General features: G+C 38.0%; 1 protein-coding gene across 3 annotated transcripts; it reads left to right on the top strand.

The window, feature by feature from the left end:
* The first annotated feature begins 406 nt into the window (after positions 1-406).
* On the top strand, positions 407-23,392 carry HACD1 (3-hydroxyacyl-CoA dehydratase 1). 3 transcript variants are annotated; one of them, XM_032237368.1, is made up of 7 exons: positions 407-604; positions 3,561-3,678; positions 6,992-7,010; positions 7,093-7,175; positions 10,734-10,882; positions 18,498-18,676; positions 19,405-23,392. In XM_032237368.1, the coding sequence occupies exons 1-7, from the start codon at positions 468-470 to the stop codon at positions 19,485-19,487; spliced, it is 768 nt and encodes a 255-aa protein (XP_032093259.1). In that variant the 5' UTR covers positions 407-467; the 3' UTR covers positions 19,488-23,392. The 3 variants fall into 3 exon arrangements, with proteins under 3 accessions (XP_032093259.1, XP_032093260.1, XP_032093258.1); XM_032237369.1 differs by lacking the exon at positions 10,734-10,882 and adding an exon at positions 14,507-14,628 and having other exon boundaries at positions 7,087-7,175; XM_032237367.1 differs by having other exon boundaries at positions 7,087-7,175.
* The last annotated feature ends 431 nt before the right edge of the window (positions 23,393-23,823 follow it).

Below are 23,823 nucleotides of genomic sequence, written 5' to 3'. Positions count from 1 at the left end.
AATGTATCTGGGATGGAATATGTTCATTTGCCTATTCTTGAAAATTGCCTTTCATAGGACAAGCAAAAGCCCATTCCCCCCAACCCTACCCCACCCATCCCCCAGATGACAACTGACTAGATGCTTCAGTGGCTAAGACACTGGGCTTGTGGATCAGAAAGAGGTCGGCAGTTTGGCGGATCGAATCCCTAATACAGGTCTCCTGCATGAGCAGGGGGTTGGACTGCATGACCTCCAAGGTCCCTTACAACTCTAATTAACTCCTTTGCCGACATGAACCCAACACAAAGTTGTGAGTGGGAGGCACCTTGTACAGGAAAGGAAAGGGAGGCGGAGATAGTCGCAGTCGCTTGAGTCCCAAGTTCCCTCCTGCTGGCCGCCCCGCCTGCTCTGCTCCTCCCCTCGATCCCTTTCGCGGCCGTGCGTGCCTCGATCTGTCTGCGCCTGGCCTCGGGGGAAGAGAAACCATGGCGCCCAACGAAGAGGAGAGCGGCGCCGGTAACGGGTCCGTGGAAGAGAAGGAGAATGTCAAGAAGATGCTTCGGCCTCGCAGCTCGGTGACCACAGCCTGGCTGATCTTCTACAACATCACCATGACGGCCGGGTGAGCGGGGTGTTGCTGTGGAGCCAGTGGTGGGTCGAAAACGGAACTTTTCCTTCTCCCCGTCCCAGGACCTAAGGCTTCCTCTTTGAACTACCGGCGGGGCTGTACCTGCTGGGCACTTGTGGCGAAGGGAGAAAGGGGGCGGCATTGGCGGGGAAGCGCACGGCGACTGGGGAATAAGCCCTGGCTTGCTTGCATTGCCTAATACGGTGCAGACTTCCAGCAAGACGAGCACGTCATCCCTCGAGCCCGCCGGAGAGGTTAAGTATAGCCCGAGCCCGGAATGCCGGCCGGGGGTGTGTGGAATGGGGCAGACTGCTTCCCTCGGCATAATTTATTGCGGTGGCCGCCGAAGACAAGAGCATGTTCAGTCGGCGCTCGGTCCCCTCCCACTCACTTGAGCCAGCTTCCTACGATAGCACCTGCCCCGGCCAGATGGCCGCGGTAACCCGAGCCTTAGGTGGATCAGGGAGCATTTAACCCCAAACCTCCAGGGTGACAAGAAGGTTAGTGGGCCTGTGGGAATCTCCTTAAAGAAGGACTTTCTAACTTTGGTACAAAGTTATAACTTTGTTTGCTTTCAGCTTAGCCTGTTGTATTGATTTAGCTGGGTTTAAAAGGAAATAGGTCTTTACACAGTGGTTCTATTAACCACCATGCTTTGTTTGATCATCGCATATTGAATAAAACCATAATTAGATAATGACATACATTACAGATCTGATTTGTACTTTGAAACTCTTCTGAATATTCAATTAAGAGATGCTCCTTCTTCCATAATAGATATAAATGACAATTGAAGGTTTTCCCAAAAAGAAGGTATGCTGCGGTTATCAACTCTGCTTTTGCCTGAGCATAGCAATAGCACTTAGACTTATACACTGCTTCATAGTGCTTTTATAGCCTTCTCTAAGTGGTTTACAGAGTCAGCATCTTGCCAACAATCTGCGTCTTCATTTTACCCATCTGGGGAGGATGGAAGGCTGAGTCAACCTTGAGCCAGTGAGATTTGAACTGCCAAACTGCATCTAGCAGTCAGCTGAAGTAGCCTGCAGTACTGCACTCTAACCACTGCACCACCTCGGGTCAATTTTCACTATTTCAAATCATTAAAAGATTGGAAAAGAACCTCATCCCCCCTCCCCCCCCATTTTTTTCTTTTTGCATGCTTTGTGTTCTTCAAACACGCCAAGCCAAAAACCAAGAATGGCAATGGTCATAAGTCTTCCAAGGTCTTTGTTTCACATATATAGAAAAATTCTTGCCAGACTGAGGCCTCCTGAGGACCCACCTGCAGGATATTCTATATCCCTTTATTAGAGAGAGGGATGTCTTCTCTTTCTGTAGTATCTGGACTGAGTTGCCTCTCACTCTTCTGGAATGCACCCTCTTCTTCCTGGGAATCCATCCCTTACTACAGTCCATTACAAACATTAGTAAACCCAACCTTTGTGACTTATGATTCTGTTCCTATGTAGCTACTTCTATATTTTAACTCCTAAATTACATCTATGTAAAAGATCACTAGGAGTCTGGCTTGATTCATTTATTTTATTTATATATATATCTGCCTTATCATTTTTAGAAATAACTCAAGGCAGCAAACATATACAACACAGCTTCTTCCCCATATTTTCTCCAAAACAGCAATCCTGTAGGTGGTTTGAACTGAGAGAAAGTATCTGGTCTATGATTAGCTTTCATGACTAAGCAGGACATGAAGTTATTAAACCAAACTGATTCACAGAAGATGTATCTTTCTACTATGTATAAATTGTTTATATTTACTATTTATAAGCAGTCAGATATTCTTATTCAGCAAACAGTTGTTAAAGCAATCCATAACTTGGTGCCTTGTAGAAACTTACTAGGTTGGACATTTTATGAGGAGCTTTTATTCCTGGTTAATAAAATATGTTTTAAAAGATATTCAGACCTCACTACCTAGAGAAGAGCTTAAGATTTGTTTTATTTATTTACTCAATTACATTCATCCTGGAGAAGGTCTAGCTGTGAAGTCTATATAATTGTTACTTGATAGCACATAATCAATCATAACCAATCCAAACCTTTATTATTTATTAAACTTTTACCAAGGTTTATGAAAGCTTTTTTAAAAGAGAGAACTTGCAAAAGTTTGGAATGAGATAACTGAAAACTTTTCTTCCTTATACTGTATAATAATAATCCCAAAGAATATTTCACTGTCAAAAGCAGAATTTAGCTTCTTTCCTCCTCGTGCCGTCTCTTGAACTATTCCTACCATAATCCCTTTGACTTGTAAAAATGCTTTAAAGAGACTTGTGCTTATCAGTTTTTGCTTGTGTATCTTCCTTCATTTTGTTGCATAATAGATACATTCCAGAATTTGGAATCATAATTGAACATGCAGAAAATAAAAAATAAAAACTTCCTAATTTGCTGCATATTAATGTACCTATCTAGTAAGGGCCCATTTTTTCTTAATAGAATGATTTGCTCCAGAAATTTGCATGGCGGCTTCCATTACATTTTTGTAATGGGCATTTAAAATTCAGCTGTTTTATACAACTGCTGACTGTTGAAAAACATAGAAATCACTCTTGTTACCAGGATTATTAAAATATACTCTTGTTATGAACTTTGCATAGCTGTAAATTACCAGAAATTAGTGGTACAAAATGTGTAAATAAAAGAAATAAAATAAATTCAGTTGGGCCATGAATAATAGATGAGATTAGAGAAAGGAATCATCTGAAATGTTGTTGTCCTGCTGCAGAGCAAACTTGATCTCCATTCTTTCCAGTACTTTAGAATTTCTAGCTGTGTAAAAACACTTTCACTTAGTTATAAATACAAAACACAGATGAATGACAGTGCCTAAGAGATGACGACTTATATATAACTGATATGGGACAACATGAAAATACTTTTAACTGTTCATTATTCCATTAAGGATATTGTTTTTTCTATTTAGGTGGCTTGTACTGGCTATTGCCATGGCCCGATTCTATATGGACAAAGGAACATACAAAGGCTTATATAAAAGCATTCAAAAGACACTTAAATTTTTTCAGACTTTTGCTTTGCTTGAGGTAAGTTTTTAGTAAATATATCTTATTTGAAAGGAGAATGTGAATCTGGACAAAAAATAGTTAGCAGCCTAAGCTAATTGTTGTCAGACACTCTTGGGCCATTAGTGAGATCAGAAGGTACTTACAGATCAGTAATAGGTTGCAGGTGGTATGCCCCGGTATGCGTGCATCGATGCCTGCCGGAAGCAGCAATCACTGTACCAGAACAGTGCTTTGGAGGGCCCTCCCGCTCACCCGCCCTCGTTCCTTACCTATATTTGAAGGAAATGGGTCATCTGCGCATGCAACGTACGGCGCATGCGCGACACTGCCAAACAGCTGGAGGATCACAGGTGGGTGAGCATGTGTGCAACGTGCATGCCTGTGGTGCACGCCCGGCTCCTGTTGCAGCATACCGGTTGCAACGGGAATTGAAACCCACTACTGTTACAGATATATTCTGAGGTATCAACTGTAGCTTTCAGAATGTCCTTTGTTCTGTGACACCTTATTAAGTATTCAATTATGAAAAAAAGGAGTTGGAGCCAGAATTGATAGTTAATTTTCCAGAATGTCTCTTTGAGATTCTGGTTTCCAAACCAAGACCTTTTTTAAAATGAAAAGCCCTAGAAGTTGCTAGAAGTCACTGCAGCTGCATTAGATGAATTAGTGGCTTCAGATAAGAGCTGTACTTAGCTGTCACTCATAAAATATATGCAACTATAATAATTATTTTGTGAGATGTCAAGATCAAATTATTATAATTCATAGACATCCCATATTAAAGTGCTATGAGAACATTTCAGCTTACAGACTTTAATGCTGCAAATTTGATAGCAACTCTGGGTGCTCATTTAGAACTTCTCCAGGTGACTGCAATGTAATCTAAATTAATTCAGTTAGTATATGGGTAGTTCTCAACTAATGACTGGAATTATGGTTGTAAGCTGTGACTATGTTCAGTTTTACAATCTTTTTTGTGGTGGTCATAAAGTAAACACCATGAACTCTAAGTGAACATCAGGGTCATTAAATAAGTCTGTTTTCCCCAGTATTTTTTTTTCCTGGACACTGAAACAAATGCTAGAAACCAGCAAAAAAAAAAATGTGGTCAAGTGACTGAGCGATGGGTGCAGCTGTCAGCTGACATTTGAAAACAAGTCATAAATAACTCTGCGAGATCTGTCTTAACTTTGAACAATTGCTAAGCGACTGGTCATTAATCAAAGACTATCAGTATTTTATAATGCTGCATCTGAATGTTATGCATCTGAAACTTGTTCAGAAATTCCTGAAGGATCAGGAAGATCTGCATTGGTGGGCTTCTGTATTTCCAGATACCCAGCCCTCTCTCTTTGTGCTGGCTGTTATCCAGTATGATGTCATTCCCTGTCAATCAGTCTTTGAGCAGTTTGATGTCTGTTGCCGTTCTTTTAAAGGTTCCTTAAATATGTTCTTATCTATTGAATATCCCTACAGTTCATTCATGCTTACTTGCAGTAATGTAGGAAAAATCTTCCTGAATATCCTGAAAATTTGTATTTGTAATCATAAATGCCAAATGATATGCACTGATTGGAAGAGAGTAAAGCACATTAATGCTCATAAGGCAGTGGTCAAGAAATATAGAAACCCATGCTTATGTCCCAACTCACCCCTGGAACTCATTAGGTGGCTTTGGGGACAATTACTTTCAGCTCAGATTCTTTCATTGGGTTGCTGCAATGGGGATAAACGTAGGGGAGTTTTATCCCCATTGCAGTGGTTGTCTTGAGTTGTCTTGTGAGACAAAGCAGAATAAAAACATTATAAATAAATAGAGTTCACCACAATAGAGAATCTTAATCCTAACTGTAATCATCTAAAGCAGGGGTGTCAAACACAAGGCCTGTGGGCAAGATCCAGCCTGCGATGTGGTCAGATCCGGCCTGCGGGGCCATCCTGGAAAATGTAAGGGGCTGGCTCGCGTTGCTTTGGCCCAGTCTACCCAATACGAAGAGGAAACATCAGGCCAGTGTGGCTTCAGCCCGGTCTATCCAGTGCCAGCAGTTTAGGGAGTGGTGGCAAGCTAGCCACGGCCATCCAGTTGTCCACACCCACCCAGTCAGACATGCCAACTCAGCCCTCTAAGGTCAATCATAGCCATGATGCAGCCCTCAATGAAATTGAGTTTGACATCCCTGCTGTAAAGTCTCTTTGAATATAAGTGCCAGAGAAATCATATATAGCAACCTCCTGTAGCCTGCATTTAAAGCTTATTTTCCACAATTTCCTAGTTGTCCAGGGTGGATTTTATATAAAGACATGAATAAGAAACATGGCCATCCAAATTCTTTGGAATTCGTCTCATCAGTTACAACTAGCATGATCATTGCTGAGAATTAGTGGGATATGCTGGAAGCATCATTCATTCTATTCATTCACTCCCTATTTTGTGACTATATTATTTCTCCAATTTTGCTATTTTTAATTAAGATTTATTTAATGTGTTTTTTTTCAAGATGTTAGACTTCACAATTTTACAGGTTATAGGATTGGTTAATTATATATTGAACTCTAGTGCCATATCATTATTTGCTTATTTTTTTCAACTTGTAATCATGTCTTCCCCCTCCCCCCCCCCAGTCATTATCAAAAACAGTGAAAATGGATACACAATAGTAAATGTCATGGTTGAGTTGGGGATGCATGTTAGTCATAACTATGAAAAGTGAGAAGGAGAGAGAAACAATGAACTAAATTATAGACAAATGACGTCATTTTACACTAAGTAGCACCAGTAGTAAGCACTGTGCCAACAAGTAAGACTATGTCATTTTATTCACTTGTAACTGGGAGACATCATAACTCACCTCTTTCAATTCATTTGTATTGCATTATAATTACCTAATTATAATGAATAATTAATTTCAAATCATAAGGAAGATGCCAGGCTGGTCAAAATGCCATAACCAGCAATTTGTATAATCTAAATTGGATACATTTTGGCTGAGGTAAGAAAAAAGGACAGCTTGCTATTATATCACCTTTCATTATTGCTGCTGTTTTTAAATTAATATTGAATTAGGTCACCAGTCTCTCTTTCTCTACTCCCAAATTGGCAAGTGAGCATGCTTCTCCAGTAATTTCTCCATGGTTACTGTATAGCTTGTATTATCCATATTAAAACTCATTCTTGATACAAAAACCACGTCCAAATTAAATTTGTTATTTCCATGTGTAAGAAAAATATCTCTGAAAAGAATACAGCTAAGCAGAGATTTTCCAGTCATAGATGAATTCTGAATACTCACGTCCCAATTCCTTTTGTCTACCCCTCCTTTCAATTTTACAGATAATCCACTGTGCGGTTGGTGAGTCTCTTTTCAGTTCCTCAGTTAACTAAGCCCACTCTTTATTGGACAACGGTGACCTATTTCTCTTTTTAAGGAGTAGTGCACACATCTGTGCTTGTGACGGGGGTCCAATTGAGTTCCAGAATCTTCATGGTGTGGTTTGTTACACATAGTATAAAACAGGTAAGCAACCAAGCATCATTCGGTCCACAATATCCTACCGTGTTTCCCCAAAAATACAACCTATCCTGAAACTAAAGCCTTGCCACATTTTTCATGTGGGCAAAAATATAAGTCCACCCTGAAAATAAGCCCCCTGGACAATCCCCCCCTCCGGCCAGGCAGAGCACCGCTTGCCAACCTAGTGGTATCCCAAAAGCACCAAGCTGCGGGAATGAGGTGGGGGGCAAAGGTGCTTGCATTGCTTGGTGCTTTCAGGGTACCGCTAGGTCGGTCAGCGGCGCTGTGCCTAGCTGAAAAGAGGGGTGTTGCCGGGCACAGCCTCAGGATCAAATGTTTGTATTGCGCTGTCGCAGCAGCAACACAGCAGCCATAAGGTGACCACACTCGCAACCGCCTGGCAACCCCCCTTTCCAGCTGGGCACCGGTACCCAGAAGGCACCAAACAACATGAGCGCCTGTTCTCCACCTTCTGTGGCTCGGCGCCTTTGGAATGTCCCTAAGTGAGTGAATGGGGCAGGAGAGGGGGGTTGCATGAGCGGCTTTTCCGCTCCCCGCTCGTGCTACTCGCAGGCTCACAATGCCCTTGGCTAATCTATAGTACCTGCAGAGCCAGGGCATCTCTGCTGCTGGTGCTGCCTGCTGCTTGGTAGTTGTTTTTGAAAGCTGTTTCAAAGCACGGAGGACGGATGCCGCTCTGGGAGTATGCTCTATGGTTGTACGCTACCATAGAGCGTACTTCCAGAGCAGCATCTGTCCTCCGTGCTTTGAAAGCCGCAAAAAAAAAAAAAAAACAAGCGGCAGGCGGTGCCATCAGTGGAGATGCCCTGGCTCTGCAGTTACTGTAGAGTTAGCCAAGGGTATCATGAGCCTGTGAGTCACGTGAGCAGGGAGCGGAAAAGCCGCTCGCTCAACCCCCCTCTCCAGCCATTCAGAGCCTCATTTACTCACCTAGGGGCATTCCGAAGGTGCCGAGCCATGGGAGGCGGAGGGCGGTGAACAGGCGCTCGCCTTGCTTGGTGCCTTCCAGGTACCACTAGATCAGTCAGCAGCGCTGTGCCCGGCTGGAAAGGGGGGTTGCCGGGTGACTGCTTGAGAGTGTGGTCACCTTATGGCTGCTGTGTTGCTGCTGCGACAGTGCAACACAGTCATTTGATCCTGAGGCTGTGCCCGGCTCTTTGGGAGCCCGGTCACAAGGGAGTAGCCGCCCGGCAACCCAAAAACAATAAGCCCTCCCTTTTAATAAGCCCAAGGCCATATTTCGTCGGTTAAAAAAATATAAGACCCTGTCATATTTTCTGGGAAACAGTAGTATCAAACAGTTAAACATTTAGAAGTACATTGAAAAATTTAAAATATAAGTTAGACCAGTGATTCCCATTTTTGGGGGGGTCATGTCCCACCTAAGCATCTCTCAAATCCCGTGACATATAATTTTTACTATTCAAAAAGTGAACTTCTATTCATGCAGATGAAGCCTAAAAGGCCATTAACTTGGTTTAAACAAGGTTCCAAAAAACAGGGCATCCATGAAAGAGAAAAATAAAAGAATGAAAGACAGCAGTAGTACTGAGGAACTTAAAAAATAATAATAGCATGAAGGGACATGAAAAAACACCAAATAAAGTTTTAAAACATACAACAGTGAACTGAAAGGGATAAACATGAAATAATTTTAATGAAAACTTTTTCTGATCATATAAATTACTATACATATTAAAAGAAAGATACCTAACAAATTCAAAATACAGTTTGAGCTCACGCCAAGATTGTATTTACAATGCAATCCTATGCATGTCTACTCAGAAGTAAGTACCCTGGTTCCCTGAAAATAAGACCACCTTGAATAATAAGCACAATTGGGCTTTTGAGTGCATGCATTAAAATAAGCCCTCCCCTGAAAATAAGCCCTCCCTGACAATATTGCAACCCAGCAGCAGCCATGAGGTGGCCATGCTCGCTGCCTCCTGCACCTCAAAAATAATAAGACCTCCCCGAAAATACGGCCAAGTACTTATTTTGGGAGTCAAAAGAAAATAAGACCCTGTCTTATTTTCGGGGAAACACTGTACTATTGTCTTCAATGGGACTTACTCCTGGGAAAATGTTGTAGGATTGCAGCTTTAGTCTATTTGTGTAGTGAGATCCTTGTGGTTGATGCCTGCTGCAGGGAGATTTTATATTAGGCTCCAATTTAGTCAGCTTCATTCTCACGTTTCCTCGTTCAGTCAATTTCTTTTCTTCAGTAGCAAATCATTTACTAAAGCCACATTCAGCTAAATATAAAGATGGGAATGGTAGCAGCACTTTTCTTGCAAAGTAGGTTGAATTTGGTATTTAGTTTCTGTCTCATCACAAAGGAAATTTTAAAAACATTCCTGGTTTAATTTATGAATAATAAGATTGTCGTGAACGAAAGGGACCTCCCTACTCGCCCACTCAGTTTGAACCTGTAGCTTAGTGGGGAAATGCTTTAGTAGTTCAATAGGTAAAGGTGAAACACACAGGTTCGTCAAGGCCTACGCATGCATGGCTCAGCCCCAGATTTCTCTGAGAAAACATCTTGTAAAACATGGCCTGGGAAAACACAGACTAAAAATAATTGTAAATCTAATAATTTCTTATTTAAACTTGGGTCCTGATTCTGTATCTTCACTGCTGGACTTCCCCCAGCAATTATCAACTCTCTCCCCCCACTGAGCAGCTCTCCCTGCAAGCACCCATCAGCAAAGCCCATAGGAAAGAGAGAGAGACTCTGCCAGTCCCATGATCCTTAGTGAGAACACATCTGATTGGCTGGCAGTTGCTCCATCATTCCCCCCCCCTCTCCAGCTGGGATATCCTTTCCAGACCAGATCCTAGGAAATGCACTTTAATAAAGACAACAAAAGGTAAATGAAACACAGCTGTTTCATCACAAATATATAAAAACAATTAGCAGGCTTTCAAAAATTCAGTTAATAGCCTATTTTGAAATTGCCCCCATTAAAAATAAAATTGCTGCCCTGTGGGGCTTGGGCCCCACATTGGTAACCACTGGTATAGACCCATTGTCAATGGTCTTAAGAACGACTGAAATGCTCAGAGCTATAAGGTGAATGAAAAACTCTCTAGTAATTGCATATGGGTGAAGAGGTTGTAAAGGCCATTGAGGTTGGATATACGACTTTTATGTTTCGCCATTCTAATAGTAAAGTGTTCCGTATTAAAATAACCAAGAAAAAGTACCCATTCTTGCAATGCATATTATAAACTGGAATTGGGTAAGAGATTTTGGTTTGAGGAGAAATATGCAATTTTAGGAAGCTGAATTTTTGGTTATATGTCCTAAGAGCAATTATTATACATTAAGTAGTATATCTACGTTGAAAAATAGAAGTAAACAGAAGAATGAACCCTAGTCCCTCAGTGTTCCATTAATTTCCATTGTATTTAATAGTTTGTAGCTTCCTTCTGTTCTGATACACTACAAAGAGATTATTGGTATAGTTATTAATCCAGCCAGTATAAATGTTTCGAATCAAGAATGCAATTCTCCTCAGTTGAAGAAGTTCTCTTTAGACGAACATGGAAATGCCAATCTTAAATGCATTCGCTGGAAGATCATTTCTTATTGCACAAAAAAGTGAGAAGAAAAGTCTGGTTACCTATATATTCATGACTGCCTTACACCATTTTTGTTGGATGGAGTGCAGATTTATTATAATAAGGTAAACAGCATTTTATGCTATTTCATAGCCTGTCAGATCAATTGTATTTAGCAATTTTTACTAAATTGATTGTGATTACTATTTGAATGTATCTTAGATTTTAGAACGTTTGCTCACATAAAGCTGGTTTGTTTTTGTATGCCTCTATGCACTTTGAAACAGTTGGATCTCTCACCAGCAGATGGCACTTAGTGATTTCCTTATGTGGGAAAGTAAGTAGGAATGGCCTCTTCCCGCTGATTAAAATCATATGGGTGTTTTTCTCTTCCTGCGGTACTTGGAAGTTTATTTTTTATTAGACTAGATCAGAGCTGTCAAACTTCCAGCCTGCAGGCCGGATGCGTTATGCGCTGGCCATGCCCACACCCAGTTTAGCAAAGTGAGGGAAAGTCCTGATAAGTCACGTGATAACGCCATGACGACGTGAGTTTGACACCCCTGGACTAGATAATTAAACATGGTTTATATATAAATACTTTTTCAGCATCGATAGAAGGTATCATCTATTTTCTAAGATATTGATTATGTTAGGTTTATGTTTCTCAGAAAGAAAAATGTAAAAAAACACATTGATTCCAGAGAATACTAGAGCCAATATGGGATGGGGGGGGAGGGGGGAATACTACAGCTAGTTCTCAACTTACAACAATAATTGAAGATTTCCATTGCTAAGCAAGGCAGTTGTTAAGTGAGTTTTGACACAGTTATTAAATGAATCACTCTGGTTATTAAATAAACCATGTGGTCATTAAGCAAAGCTGGCTTAGCCTCTTGTGGCTTGTTGGAAGCTGGCTGGGAAGGTTACAAACGATGATACCATGACTCTGGTATAGTGAAATTGTTATGTGCCAGTTGCCAGGTGTCCAAATTTTGATCATGTGACCATGGAGATGCTGTAACAGTAATAAATGTAAAAAGTGATCATAAGTCACTTTTTTGAGTGCTGTTGTAATTTCAGATGGTCACTTAATGAATGGGTATAAATCAAGGACTATTTGTAAAACCAGGAAAAAAACGTTTAAAAATAACTGTAGGATGATAATTTTATTAGCAACAACAAAAAGGCTATGAAGCTTTCTGATTTATAATGCATAAATTAAATTATACTATGCCATATGCAAAGAATTCAGGTTTCAAAAGAGCTTTGAAAACCCTAAATGTGTGGTAATCCCACACTTGATTTTCTATAGTAATAAATCAGGATACGCAAATTTGAAATATTGTTTTAGTGTGTTATTATAAAACACAAGTAGTAACATATATGGGTACAATGGTATTTATACAGTGTTGACTAGATATTAACAGTGATGATTTAGATAACTTTAAAGATAAAAAGAAAAAAGTTTTAATGTGTTTTCTAAAATGTTAATATCGCATAATAAGCATAAGATTGCTTATATTTTATACCCAGAGGTGAGTTTAGTTTTGATAAACAACTTTAAAATGCTTAAATTATTTTATATATAATAAAGGTTTCTACCTTAATATGAAGGTCTTAATAGCATTGTTGATTATTGTTTCCTTCAAATTAGAAAGAAAAGGTTAAAAAGCAATTTGATTTCTATCTTATCCCTTCATTATGCCTTAACCAATTTGCATTGTTTATAAGCATTTAGTTCCCCCCCCCCCCACTCCCGGAAACCACAGAGTAAGTGCAAATATAACAACACTTGTACAGAGGTTAAACAAAAAATATTCCTATTCCTTAAACACTTTTAGAGAAAAAATTGAATGCATGTATTAATTACAAAGAGGGACATTGGCTAAGACGTTGAGCTTGTCGATCAGAAAGGTCAGTAGTTCAGTGCTTCAAATCCCTAGCGCCACCTAATGGAGTGAACTCTCATTATTTGTCCCAGCTTCTGCCAACCTAGCAGTTCAAAACCATGTAAAAATTCAAGTAGAAAAAATAGGAACACCTTTGGTGGAAAAATAACAGCATTCTGTGTGCCTTGGGCGTTTAGTCATGCCGGCCACATGACCACGGAGACGTCTTTGGACAGCGCTGGCTCTTTGGCTTTGAAATGGAGATTAGCACCACAGCTAGCTTCAGGAATGACTAGCACATATGTGCAAGGGGAACCTTTACCTTTATTAATTACAAAATTGATATTCTTAAAACTAATATACAATCTTTGTATTAGTCATTTAGTCATCATAGCGCATTAGCTGGAAGTATTCAAGGTTCTCTTTTCTCTTAAAAAAACAATTTTGAATTTTTATTTCTCAGATGTGTATTGGAATGTGTATTAGCCTTCGAGCAAGAAGATCTATTACAAAATTCTTCCTATTTTAATGAAAGGAAAAGTACTTGTGTATAATGATTTTTCAGAAACTAATCAATAGATCTTAGTTTGTAAATCTGGGCATTAATTTAATCCACCCTAGATGCTGATATCATAAAAGAATGGCTAGATCGATAAAGCTCTTGGGACAGTGAAATGACTAAGGGCTTTTCTCTATCTGTCTAAGAACAGCAAAAAAGGTTCTTTATTACAACAATGTTAACATTTTATTTTGAAAAGCACGTGCAAGAATTTTTAATTTTGCTTTATCCTTTTATGGATCAAGGGTGTTTTGCCAAAGAATCCCTCAAAACCTGAGCCAATATAACCTCTGTAATAATAATAATAATTTTTTGCCAGTTATTTGAATAGTTTAGCACCCCTACATATACTTGGGATGAAATTCTAAAAAAGTTGCTTCTGTGAAACTACATGCAGTAACATTTTTTAACCTACTGCTCCGCAGATGTGTAGGATTTCAATATTCAGAATTCCCATTTTTGACTGGAGATTCTGAGTTTTGGAATTCCATTACATCTGGAGACCACCAAGGGTGATGGAGATAGTGTTTATGGGACCAAATATAAATGATATAGGCATCATCTTAAAAAGAGAGAAACAGAAGAGAATGGCTAGTTTTAAAATAAGAAAAATGTTACAGTACGTATCATTTCTTTGCTTCAGGGGTGGGTTCCTACCAGTTCTAACTTCTTCTAGAGAAGAGATTCCACAAATCTACAGTGCCATTTAGAACCGGTTCCATCTCCCTCCCCCACCCGTCCGCACATCATCAAGATGAAGAGCGAGAGGAGGAATTCTGGGAGTTGAAGTCCACAAGTCTTAAAGCTGTCAAGTTTGAACACCATTGGGTTTTTTTTTCTAAAGGGTTAGGGGTGCAAGGGTCTTGTAACGTGACAGCTTTAAGACTTGCATGCTTCAATTGCCAGAGTTTCTGAGCCAACATTTTGGTTGCTAAGCAAGAGCGTTGTTAAGTGAGTTTCGCCATGTTTTACAAGTTGGCCACGCCCACCCGGTCACATGGTTGACCAGCCATGCCCACCCAGTCACATGGCCAGCAAGTCACTCCCACCCAGTCACATGGCTCGCAAGCTACTCCCACAAAGCAGGCCACACCTACAGACGAGATTCTAAAAAAATTTGAAACCCACCACTGCTTTGCTTCTATATCTTTTTCTGTTCAACAGTAACCTACTCACTTAGACTAAAATATAGACAGCGTCTAAATTCATCTTAAACTATATTGACTTTGGTGAATTATCTGAGAGTTTGTTGCAATTCTAAGGATTCAAGGAAACATTGGCTCTTTATACTTCCACAGATCCAGAATGAGGAGAGTGTTATTCTTTTTCTGGTTGTTTGGACTGTGACTGAGATTACTCGATATTCCTTCTACACATTCAATATGCTCAACCATTTGCCATACTTCATAAAATGGGCCAGGTGGAGAATGCCTTGCAGTTTAGTTTCTCATTGTTCTGAGCATGCTTTTCATGCATGCCTAATCAGCTAGGAAGAAATTTGCTTTGAGAGTTTTCCGTGTATGTCTACAAAGTGATTTGATGTGTTTGAAAGACACTGAAAATTCTTAGAACTGGATGTATTTTAAAAGCAGAATTCTGTAACTTTTTGTTAACTTTCCCTTTGCTTATGCCATTAATATTCCTAAGGCCTGCTTGTGTGTGTCTTTTAAAAAGACTGACTATTGAATTTATATTAATCTCCTTATTAGATGTTTATCCCGCATTATAAATTTTTATAAATACCTCCTCCTATTTTTCATACAAAAACTCTGTGAGGTAGGTTAGGCTGAGAGAGAGTAACTGACCCAAGGTCACCCAGCTGGCTTTCATCTTTAAATGAGGACTAGAACTCCAGTCTCCTGGTTTGTAGGTCAGCACCTTATTAGAAAATTTGTAAGATGCTTTCTGTTCTGCCATTTTGAGAGATTATTTGGCTTGAATTAAATGTAAAAGAAGGTAAATAGAAGTAAAGTATGGTTTCTGGAAAGGCACGTCATATCTAAAAAATTAAAAAGTGAGTTATTACAGAATTTAAATTTCCTGTATTCTATTCATATTCAACATGAGCTTTTCTCCCAGGTAATTTCTCCTTCAAAAGCTAGTTATTGTAGCCATGCTGGTTTTCACAGAGTATATGGACTGAAACTGAGCCTCTGGACATCATGATAGTGATTATTATAGTATGCTGCTTTTTATATCCATCCAGTAAAAGTGTTTTTCACTTTGGAGATTCAATCATAATAGTATATTTTGCAAAGGCCTACACAATTAACATTTGGGGCATTTTTTTCTTCTTCTCAAGGTAAATCAGGTTTTTATTTTAACTAACATAAAATTAATTGAATTTCATGAAGAGCTTCCAAGCTGAATAGAGAATTGAACTTCGGTCTCTTTAGTAAGATAGGATCATTTTCCATTGAGCTGTACTACGTGTTCAGTTAAATGTTAATATTTCTCTACATCATTACAATACTACATAAATGGCAGTAAGTAGCAATAAATTATAAACAATGCAAATGAAGAATGCCAGTAAATTAGCAATTTAAATTACCAAACATTTCAATGGAGCTGAAAGAAAGAAATAGAACCTACCACTTTGCTGACCCCCCCTCCCACCCAAATAACCTTTGTTGAAGAAAAAAACATTGGTTTGCTGGAAAGTTCATTGTGAGCATACAGAATTTAAAATTTAAACCTGATTTACAGGACTGCATATATGTAAAGGCTGGCACAATTTTCATATTTTTAATAAGATACCACATACAATAGCACTAGAGTAGTTCATTAAACAAAACAAAAATGAGAAAATTAATCCATTTTTTTTTTAAACTTAAGAAAATGCAAAATGACAATAATAGTCAAACACTGGACTCTTCTGAGTGTAAATCAGAAGTTCTGCAAGTTGTCTGAATATCATAGAACAAAGACAACTATAATTCAAAATAGAATTGCAAAAATCCATATGGCAATTAGATGGCAGCCATTCTTTTGTGAAATGAAAATGATAGCCCTAATCTGAACTTTTCCACTTGGTTTTTTTCTAAGTGGGTGTTCAAAATTCAAAAGACATTTTGGTGCAGTGACTTTTTGGTTTAGATTCTCAAATTTTGGTTTTGCAATTTTTTTTTTGTTTACAAAGGAATGATTTTAACTTTAGCTTTATTGATTTGCAGCTGTTATAGTTAAAGTTGCATTAATTGGTTTCTCCTTCAAGATATTTTGGGGCCTCTTGTTAATTCCCATTCATTCCATTCCCGTTGACCTATATATTATCTAAGTCTATTAAATCTTAATGAAGTTTTCAGGTTCTGGGGCTGCTGCTTTAAATCTTAATTATTTTCTTCATGGAATGCCCTTTGTGCAGTTTTTGTAACTGTCTCCTTGCTTTTTCCAGCATGAGTTGAAGAGATGTTTTATTTTATTTTATGGAAACTATATTTGCATGCTGTATCTTGCATGAAAACTCTTCAACTATTTTCATATCCTTTTGAAGGTTTTCAGTGTGTGACTTGACAACAAGTAAATAAGGCAGTGCTTTTCAAAGCAGACGATCTTTCATTTTTTTTTAAATTCACCCTAGCATTTCCCAAAATACTATTCCTTCAGTTGTGAGCTTTTATCCATATAACATCAATAGTTGCCTATAAGAAATAGCTGTGGGGATTGCTTGACTGCTGTTCCTCAGTTCATTTTTAAAACATTCAACCTAGCATTTTTAATGCCATCCTAAACCATTAGAGCATATACTCTATAGCAGCAATAAATTTTAGAACATTTTAGATTATGAATACTAATGAGAATAGTATTAGTATTAGTGAGAATTAATATTAGTGAGAATAAAAAGTTTTCTACCTGATATAAAGATTCAGTAAAATCCTTATAGATCTGCTGAATTTATAAAGCCTATTTCTGAGTAGATAGCCAGTACATTATTATAGTATGCCCTTCAGTGGAACGGTAACAGCTTTCCATGCATTTCAACATAGAGTCGTGTTGGCCACATAACCACGGAAATGCCTTCAGATAACATTAAGAAATGGAGATGGGCACCACCCCCTAGAATCAGACACAATTTGACAAGGGAAATCTTTACCATTGCCTTTCTTTATACAGTTATATTTCAAATAGGCAGGGGTATCTATAAGGGAGAATGAAAATGATAGCTATAGCTTTGTGACTGAAGCCATGTCTTTTTATAAGCATCCACAATTTTTTATTTAGTTATTGGATTCCTAGGCTGCCCATTTCATTAATACAGCAACTCTGGGCAGTTTGCAATATAATAAAATATAAGTGCAAAAACAATTAAAACAGAATAAAAAGTTTAAAATTAAAATTAAAAACCAACATAATAGGAAGCTTGAGGGAAAGAATATTTTCTCATCAACTGCTCCCAATATAGTAGGCCTCAGTGGTGACCCCAGACCAAGTGGCAATGCATTTCCAGAAGCCAGGCGTGTGAGACTGGATCTCATGTCTGATAGGAGAATATTCCAGATGATGGGGACTACAGTAGAAAAGGCTCTTCTTCTGGATTCTACTAGATAAAATCCTTTGACTGACAGAAACCCTTTTTGATGGAATGAGTATGACAGGTTAATCCCAGTGGGGTAAAGCAGTTTCTCACATGCAAACATGACATTTTTGTTGATTTCTTCCGGCTGACGTTGTGGCGAGATCGGACGTGAGGAGTGAGTCTCTGTACTCCCATGCCATGTTCTCCCCATTGGAGGGCTCCAAAAGGAGCTAAAACCATCCAGTAGGGGTGGTGAAGGAAAGAGGGACGCCCTGCAGGTCACAGTGAGTCACAACTCTCCCACTTAATCCAGGGCTTTCTTCCCTCTCATTCATGACAAGGAGAAGAGGCAGCCACTATGGCTGCCAAGAAGCTGGAACAGGCAAGGCAACAAAAAAAAGTGCAGGAGCGCTGTAGATGAACAGTGATTGGAACTGTGTGAGATTATTCCTTTTTACCTAGAATCTAACCCTAAAAGGGTGGGGGGGGGGATGTAGGACACTTTAGATGATGATTGCAAACCCTTTCCCACTGACACCCCTATGAGCAGGTTTTCAGGCAGGCTTCAAAATAATATGGATACCTGAGAAAGATACTCTGCTGTTGGCTTGCCCAGTAGAATGAATACATATTTAAAGCAATGTTAAGAACACTACATTATCCTACACTGAACTTATTTTAGATAAATGCACATATACTTTTGGTTGATCTTTCCTTTTCTAATTGTGTATTGCAAAGTAGAAGACAAGCAATTTATCTGCTGTTTCTTTCAGGTACAATTTTTTCATCATCCTATATCCAGTAGGAGTTGTTGGTGAGCTTCTAACAATATATGCAGCATTACCCTTTGTGAAGAGATCAGGCATGTTTTCAGTGAGACTTCCCAACAAATATAATGTGTCTTTTGACTACTACTATTTTCTGCTCATCATCATGGCCTCTTATATACCATGTAAGTTTCAATGAATATATATATATATATATATATATATATATATTATATTATATTATATTATATTATATATATATATATAATAAAATTGTTTTTGTTGTATAAAGCTACTTTTTAAGAATGCTTTGAATGTTATACTCATTTGAAATTAACTACCACTAAAAACATGGATCTCTAGTGAAATTCTGTCAGGCATCACAACTCCTTAGGTATGATACTTAAAATTAAAAGGATTTTGATTAGCCTGGAAAAAATTTTGGGAGCCAGAGATCATGAAGAACTGCTATTTACAGGAGTAGGCAAAACTGCACTAGATTGATCAGTAATATATTTCACATATTCCAGATGTACTAGATTTGCAAAGCCTAGAATTCCTTCCCAGCATGTCTTCACTATAAATCAGGAACATGAAGTTATTGTCTTCCCAAATACTCAACATAATACATTGAAATAACTATCTAGTGAAATACTGTCCAGTGTTACTCATTTAATTATTAATGAATATATTAATTCAAAAGTATCATTTTGAAATAGTAATAAAACCTTAACAAAGACTAATAATACGCAATAAGCTAAAAACAATTCTTGGACTTTCAGATTTGGATCATACTAGCCAATTTACTAATCCAAGATTCAGTTCCATATTTTATCAATTAAGTGAAGTTTGATTGCACATTTTATTTTCATCATAGTCTAACTTGTTTTATTTTTGGCCCTTTTTTTTTTAGTGTTTCCACAACTGTACTTTCACATGCTACGTCAAAGAAGGAAAGTGCTTCATGGAGAAGTGATTGTAGAAAAGGACGATTAAAACAAACTTTGTAATCATGGTGCTTTTTCAGAGTAACAATCAAATCCTTCATGTTACCAAGTTTGATCTGGAAATTATGGGACAAAATAAAATCAACACAGATCATGATATTTTGTAGCATGCATATTCCCAAGGGCTTATATGAAATTTTAGTCTTATTTTTCAAGCTGTTTTATATGCTTTTGGTCACACATCTCAGCAGAAGTTGAGAAAGATTGGAATTTGTTATTCAGAAATTCCCATTCATCATTTTAAATCATAATTAATTATTTAATTGAGATTATTGCACTAGCCTATTTGGCTAACCTTTACTTAGGAAATGCTCACAAAATCTTTTTACCTGTCCTTGAAGGTAAAGGCAGCTTTGAGTCAATTAGTAGTGACAACCTGGAACAAAACTGTGTAGTTTTTGTGACAATACTATGGAAACAGCATACCATTGCCTTTTTTTAGATGTTTTTATTTTCCATGGCTGGGCTACAACCTTGCTGTTTTCCTTTGTGATTAACATCCGCATGCTAACCAGGTGTAAGCTTAGTTAGCTTTAGAACCTGGCCAAATAATGCCACCTCCTAAGGAGCATTTGAAAGTAGTTGGAAGAGGCATGTGACCACCTCTTTCTATGTTATAAGATAATGCTTAAGGGCCCAGAGTAATGAAAACAGTTTTCTTTGTTAACAACACTGCATTTATAAATTTTGATTTCAGGCTTAGAGTTTTTAACCAATCTTAAACTTAACATTCATTAGAATTATTTGCATTGAATATGAATAATTTTTAAAAGCATCCCCATGAAATAATTACAATAATGTAAATGAATATTAAAAATAGAAAATAAAATAAATAGAAATAGATAATAGAAATTAGTCTTAAATATAGAATAATTCATAACTGGAAGCAGCTAACAAGCAGATAAATGCAATATCTCTACAAATCCAAACCTGCTAAAATCCAGAATAATTTTTAAAAGGAACATTTAAGTACACAAATAAATTTTAAATAACTGTCAAAAAAGCATTTTTGTATTAAAAAAATATGTATACAAAATGTATGAAAACATTTTCACCCACTAGTTATGGGATGAAAAACCATGATAAACACAGTCAATTTTTGGTGTAGCATGGTGATGTTTAATGGTTCTTAATTTTTTTAACTCTTCTGGTTAAACAGCAGAGCAGAGGTTAAAGTTGCAGAGTGGGATTCAAAGAAGCAGACAAAGGCTGGGTAAAACTTTAGTTTCAATTCCAGAAAAGTAACCTTGGAGCACATGGGAGTGTGACTACCACAATTGTCTGCAACTCTTTTAAAGCAGCTATATCTTTCCCAAGATCTTGTTGCCGATAAGACCACATCTAGTCCCATGCTAGGACCAGATGTGCATTTTAAAGAGTTGCAAGCAAGTTCCCATTTCCATATGTCCCAGAATTTACTTTTCACAGTTATTTCCGAAATGAAACAGTGCTATAACAATTAGTTCCAGGTGTTCATGTAAGGGAAAAAAACTTTATTTGGTCAAATAGATTAAAAATCTGCTGATGGGAAATAAAAACCTAACATTTCCTCCAAAGTAATGCCATGTATGTAGGCTATTTAATTCTTTGAATTCTTGTCATTATAGTTTGAATAAAATAATAAGTTTGAAAAATGAGTAACGCTTATAATTTTAGATCAATCTGAAATCTGATTCCAGAGACATTCAAAGCCAAAGTAAGCAATTTTTTGGCAATTTTTCCAGTAGTGAACAATTATAAAGAGGGGATAGTAAGAGAATGACAATATAAGAGAAAGTGTAGCTGTTAATATTTTGCCTATTCATTTTTGTGGGAATGGGTGCTAAGAATTCCTAATCAGAACCATAACCTTTCTATTTTAGGAACAAATTGCTTTTCAGGGTGCCTTTGGATTTTAGAAGTGTGATCTGCAGAGCTCTATGGGATATAAAAAAGGGGGGAAGGGACATTTCCATTTGGGGCTCATGGGATTAGGGACCTCTGCTATACAGTATTTCGGCTATAAAACCTATGGGGCAGCTTCTTGCTCAATCTAAGTGATGGTCTTAATTTTTTGAGTCAAATCCTTATGTAATTTTAAGGAAAAGTGCATTAAAACTACATTTAAAAAACTCGTTTCCACTGTTCAGATACTGTATTTAATTGAAATTTGTTTCTACAATAACATGATGAAAGGTGCTCTGTTTATCTCATGTTGTAGAAAGCTTTAAGATAAAGTACCATGAAAAGCCTTCAGCTATACTTGTATGTAAAGATTTCAAGAGGAATCATTTGTATCTTTGCAATAACTACTTGTGTCTTCTTTTAACCATTTCATCTGTCACACAAAATATCATGGCAGCTGTTTGAAACAGGTTTCTGAATTAGTACAGAGAAGAGCAATATGGAAAAAAATGTTTGTTAATGACTGATGTCTTTATTTTCTTCAATGTTTTAACACAAATTACATATATCTTCTTCATGCTGTTAATTTTTTCTGGTCTAACTTGGAATTGCTCTAGGTGTTTTTTGGATATAAATATTTGGTTCTAATATATGCTTTCATTAAACTGGAGATGTCATTCACTAAACAAATGACTATGATAAGGTGTTTTTTTAAATCATTTTGTACATCCCATTAAATAACACAATTTTTGATTTTCAATACATGCAATACTTGGAATGTTTTTCCATACATATTTTAAGAACAAAAATATTTATTCTGGAAAACTGCATTTCCAATAAGTCAATAAATCCACATCCCTATGTTTTAATGATTTTGCTTCCATATTTCCCTGAAAATAAGACTGGCTCTTACATTTTTTTGGAGAGTCCAAAATAAGCACTAGGGCTTATTTTCAGGAAATATAATTTCAGGGTGATCAGCTTGATTGGCCGCCCCACCCACCCCGGCACACATAGAAAAGATAGTGAGCACACAGATGCTAACATCCGACAGCAGCTACAGTCAACTGGCCACTCGGTTGGCACACACTGGGGTTGTGCAGCCTGCACAGCACAGGTGAGGTATTACCTGTCCAACCAGCAGGCAGTGGCAGAGGCATGCAATCCAGACATGCCACATGGGCTATGGGAAAGCTGAGAGTCATTGGGTCAGAGCAGGTAGGCAGCCATGGAAGGCTCATCTTCGTGTTGTGACACTTGCAGCAGGAAGAGGTGTGGTGGGGAGGCACACAATCTGGATGCACTGCGGGTGCTGCTGGCAAGCCAAGAGATGGTGGGAAGGAGTGGGCAGACAGCTGTGGGAGACTTGTTTTCTCAGGCTTGCTGTGGCCCGTGCAGTGTGTTGGGATCACCTGCGTTCCTCCCCATGCCTCCGCCTCCATCTGCTTCCAGTAACATCATGTGAAGACAAGCCTCCTGCAGCAATCCACATACTATGGCCCATTGACTCTTGGCTTTCCCACAATCCATATGAAATATCCAGATCACCTGCCTCTCCCCCTCTGCCTCCACCTGTTGCTTGGGCAGGTAATCAACTCACTTGTACTGTGTAGGCTGTTGCTGTTGCTGGACACCATTGGCCCCGACCCCCTCTCCGCTTCCGGTGCTTGCCATGCTCATCAACCCCCTAGCTGATGACAATCTTCATTAGGTCTTATTTTTGGAGTAGGGCTTAGATTAGACCTGCTTAAAAATCAGGCTAGGCTTATTTTCAGGGTAGGTCTTATTTTTGGAAAACACAATATTTCCAGTTCCCAGAAACACAAGACATTGGATTGTTACTTGTTTTATAGGATTAAGACTTGGTGTTGAGTCACACATTTAACATTAAGTAAAACAGGCGGAGTTCATTTCTTACAACAAACTGAAAACAAAAGATTTATATAACTATGTGTAAATCAGCTATAGTCAAAGGATAGATTGATAGTTGAATAGAGCATGTTTCTCAAACTTGGCAACTTTTTATTATTTTATTATTTATTTTCAAAACAAACACAACACATAAAATCTTCCTTCTTTACATACTGTAGAAAGTTGGTTACAAAAGGCTTTTGTGCATCTCTTCCACAGTCATCAAACTTAATTCATATTAACTCAAGTATTTTAACTCAGATATTTATGCATGTTACCCTTATCATACCTCCATTTTTATTTGACTATAATTGTTTAAACGTCCATCATAAAATATACCAAGATTTAATACATAACCAAACTGGCATTTCATTTAATATTTCTAAAATCCTCCAAAAACCCTTATGCCTTTTCTAGCTAAACATAATATTTAATAAAAAAGTTTTCTAATCCTCCTTTTTAAATCACTATTTGCAATTTTCATCCAGTTTCCTTATGTTGTACACATACACACATACATACATACATAC

The sequence above is a fragment of the Thamnophis elegans genome, chromosome Z (genome assembly GCF_009769535.1).
Source record: "Thamnophis elegans isolate rThaEle1 chromosome Z, rThaEle1.pri, whole genome shotgun sequence".
In the NCBI taxonomy this organism is placed as follows: Eukaryota; Metazoa; Chordata; class Lepidosauria; order Squamata; family Colubridae; genus Thamnophis; species Thamnophis elegans.
This window is presented reverse-complemented; position numbering and strand designations above follow the sequence as displayed.

What these genes read in the sequence shown, in the direction of transcription:
- HACD1 (XM_032237367.1), top strand. Translation starts at nt 468, where the DNA reads ATGGCGCCCAACGAAGAGGAGAGCGGCGCCGGTAACGGGTCCGTGGAA. An exon ending in AACATCACCATGACGGCCGG is followed by an intron (nt 605 to 3,560) that starts GTGAGCGGGGTG and finishes TTTTCTATTTAG; the next exon opens with GTGGCTTGTACTGGCTATTG. An exon ending in TGCAGATTTATTATAATAAG is followed by an intron (nt 10,883 to 18,497) that starts GTAAACAGCATT and finishes TGTTTCTTTCAG; the next exon opens with GTACAATTTTTTCATCATCC.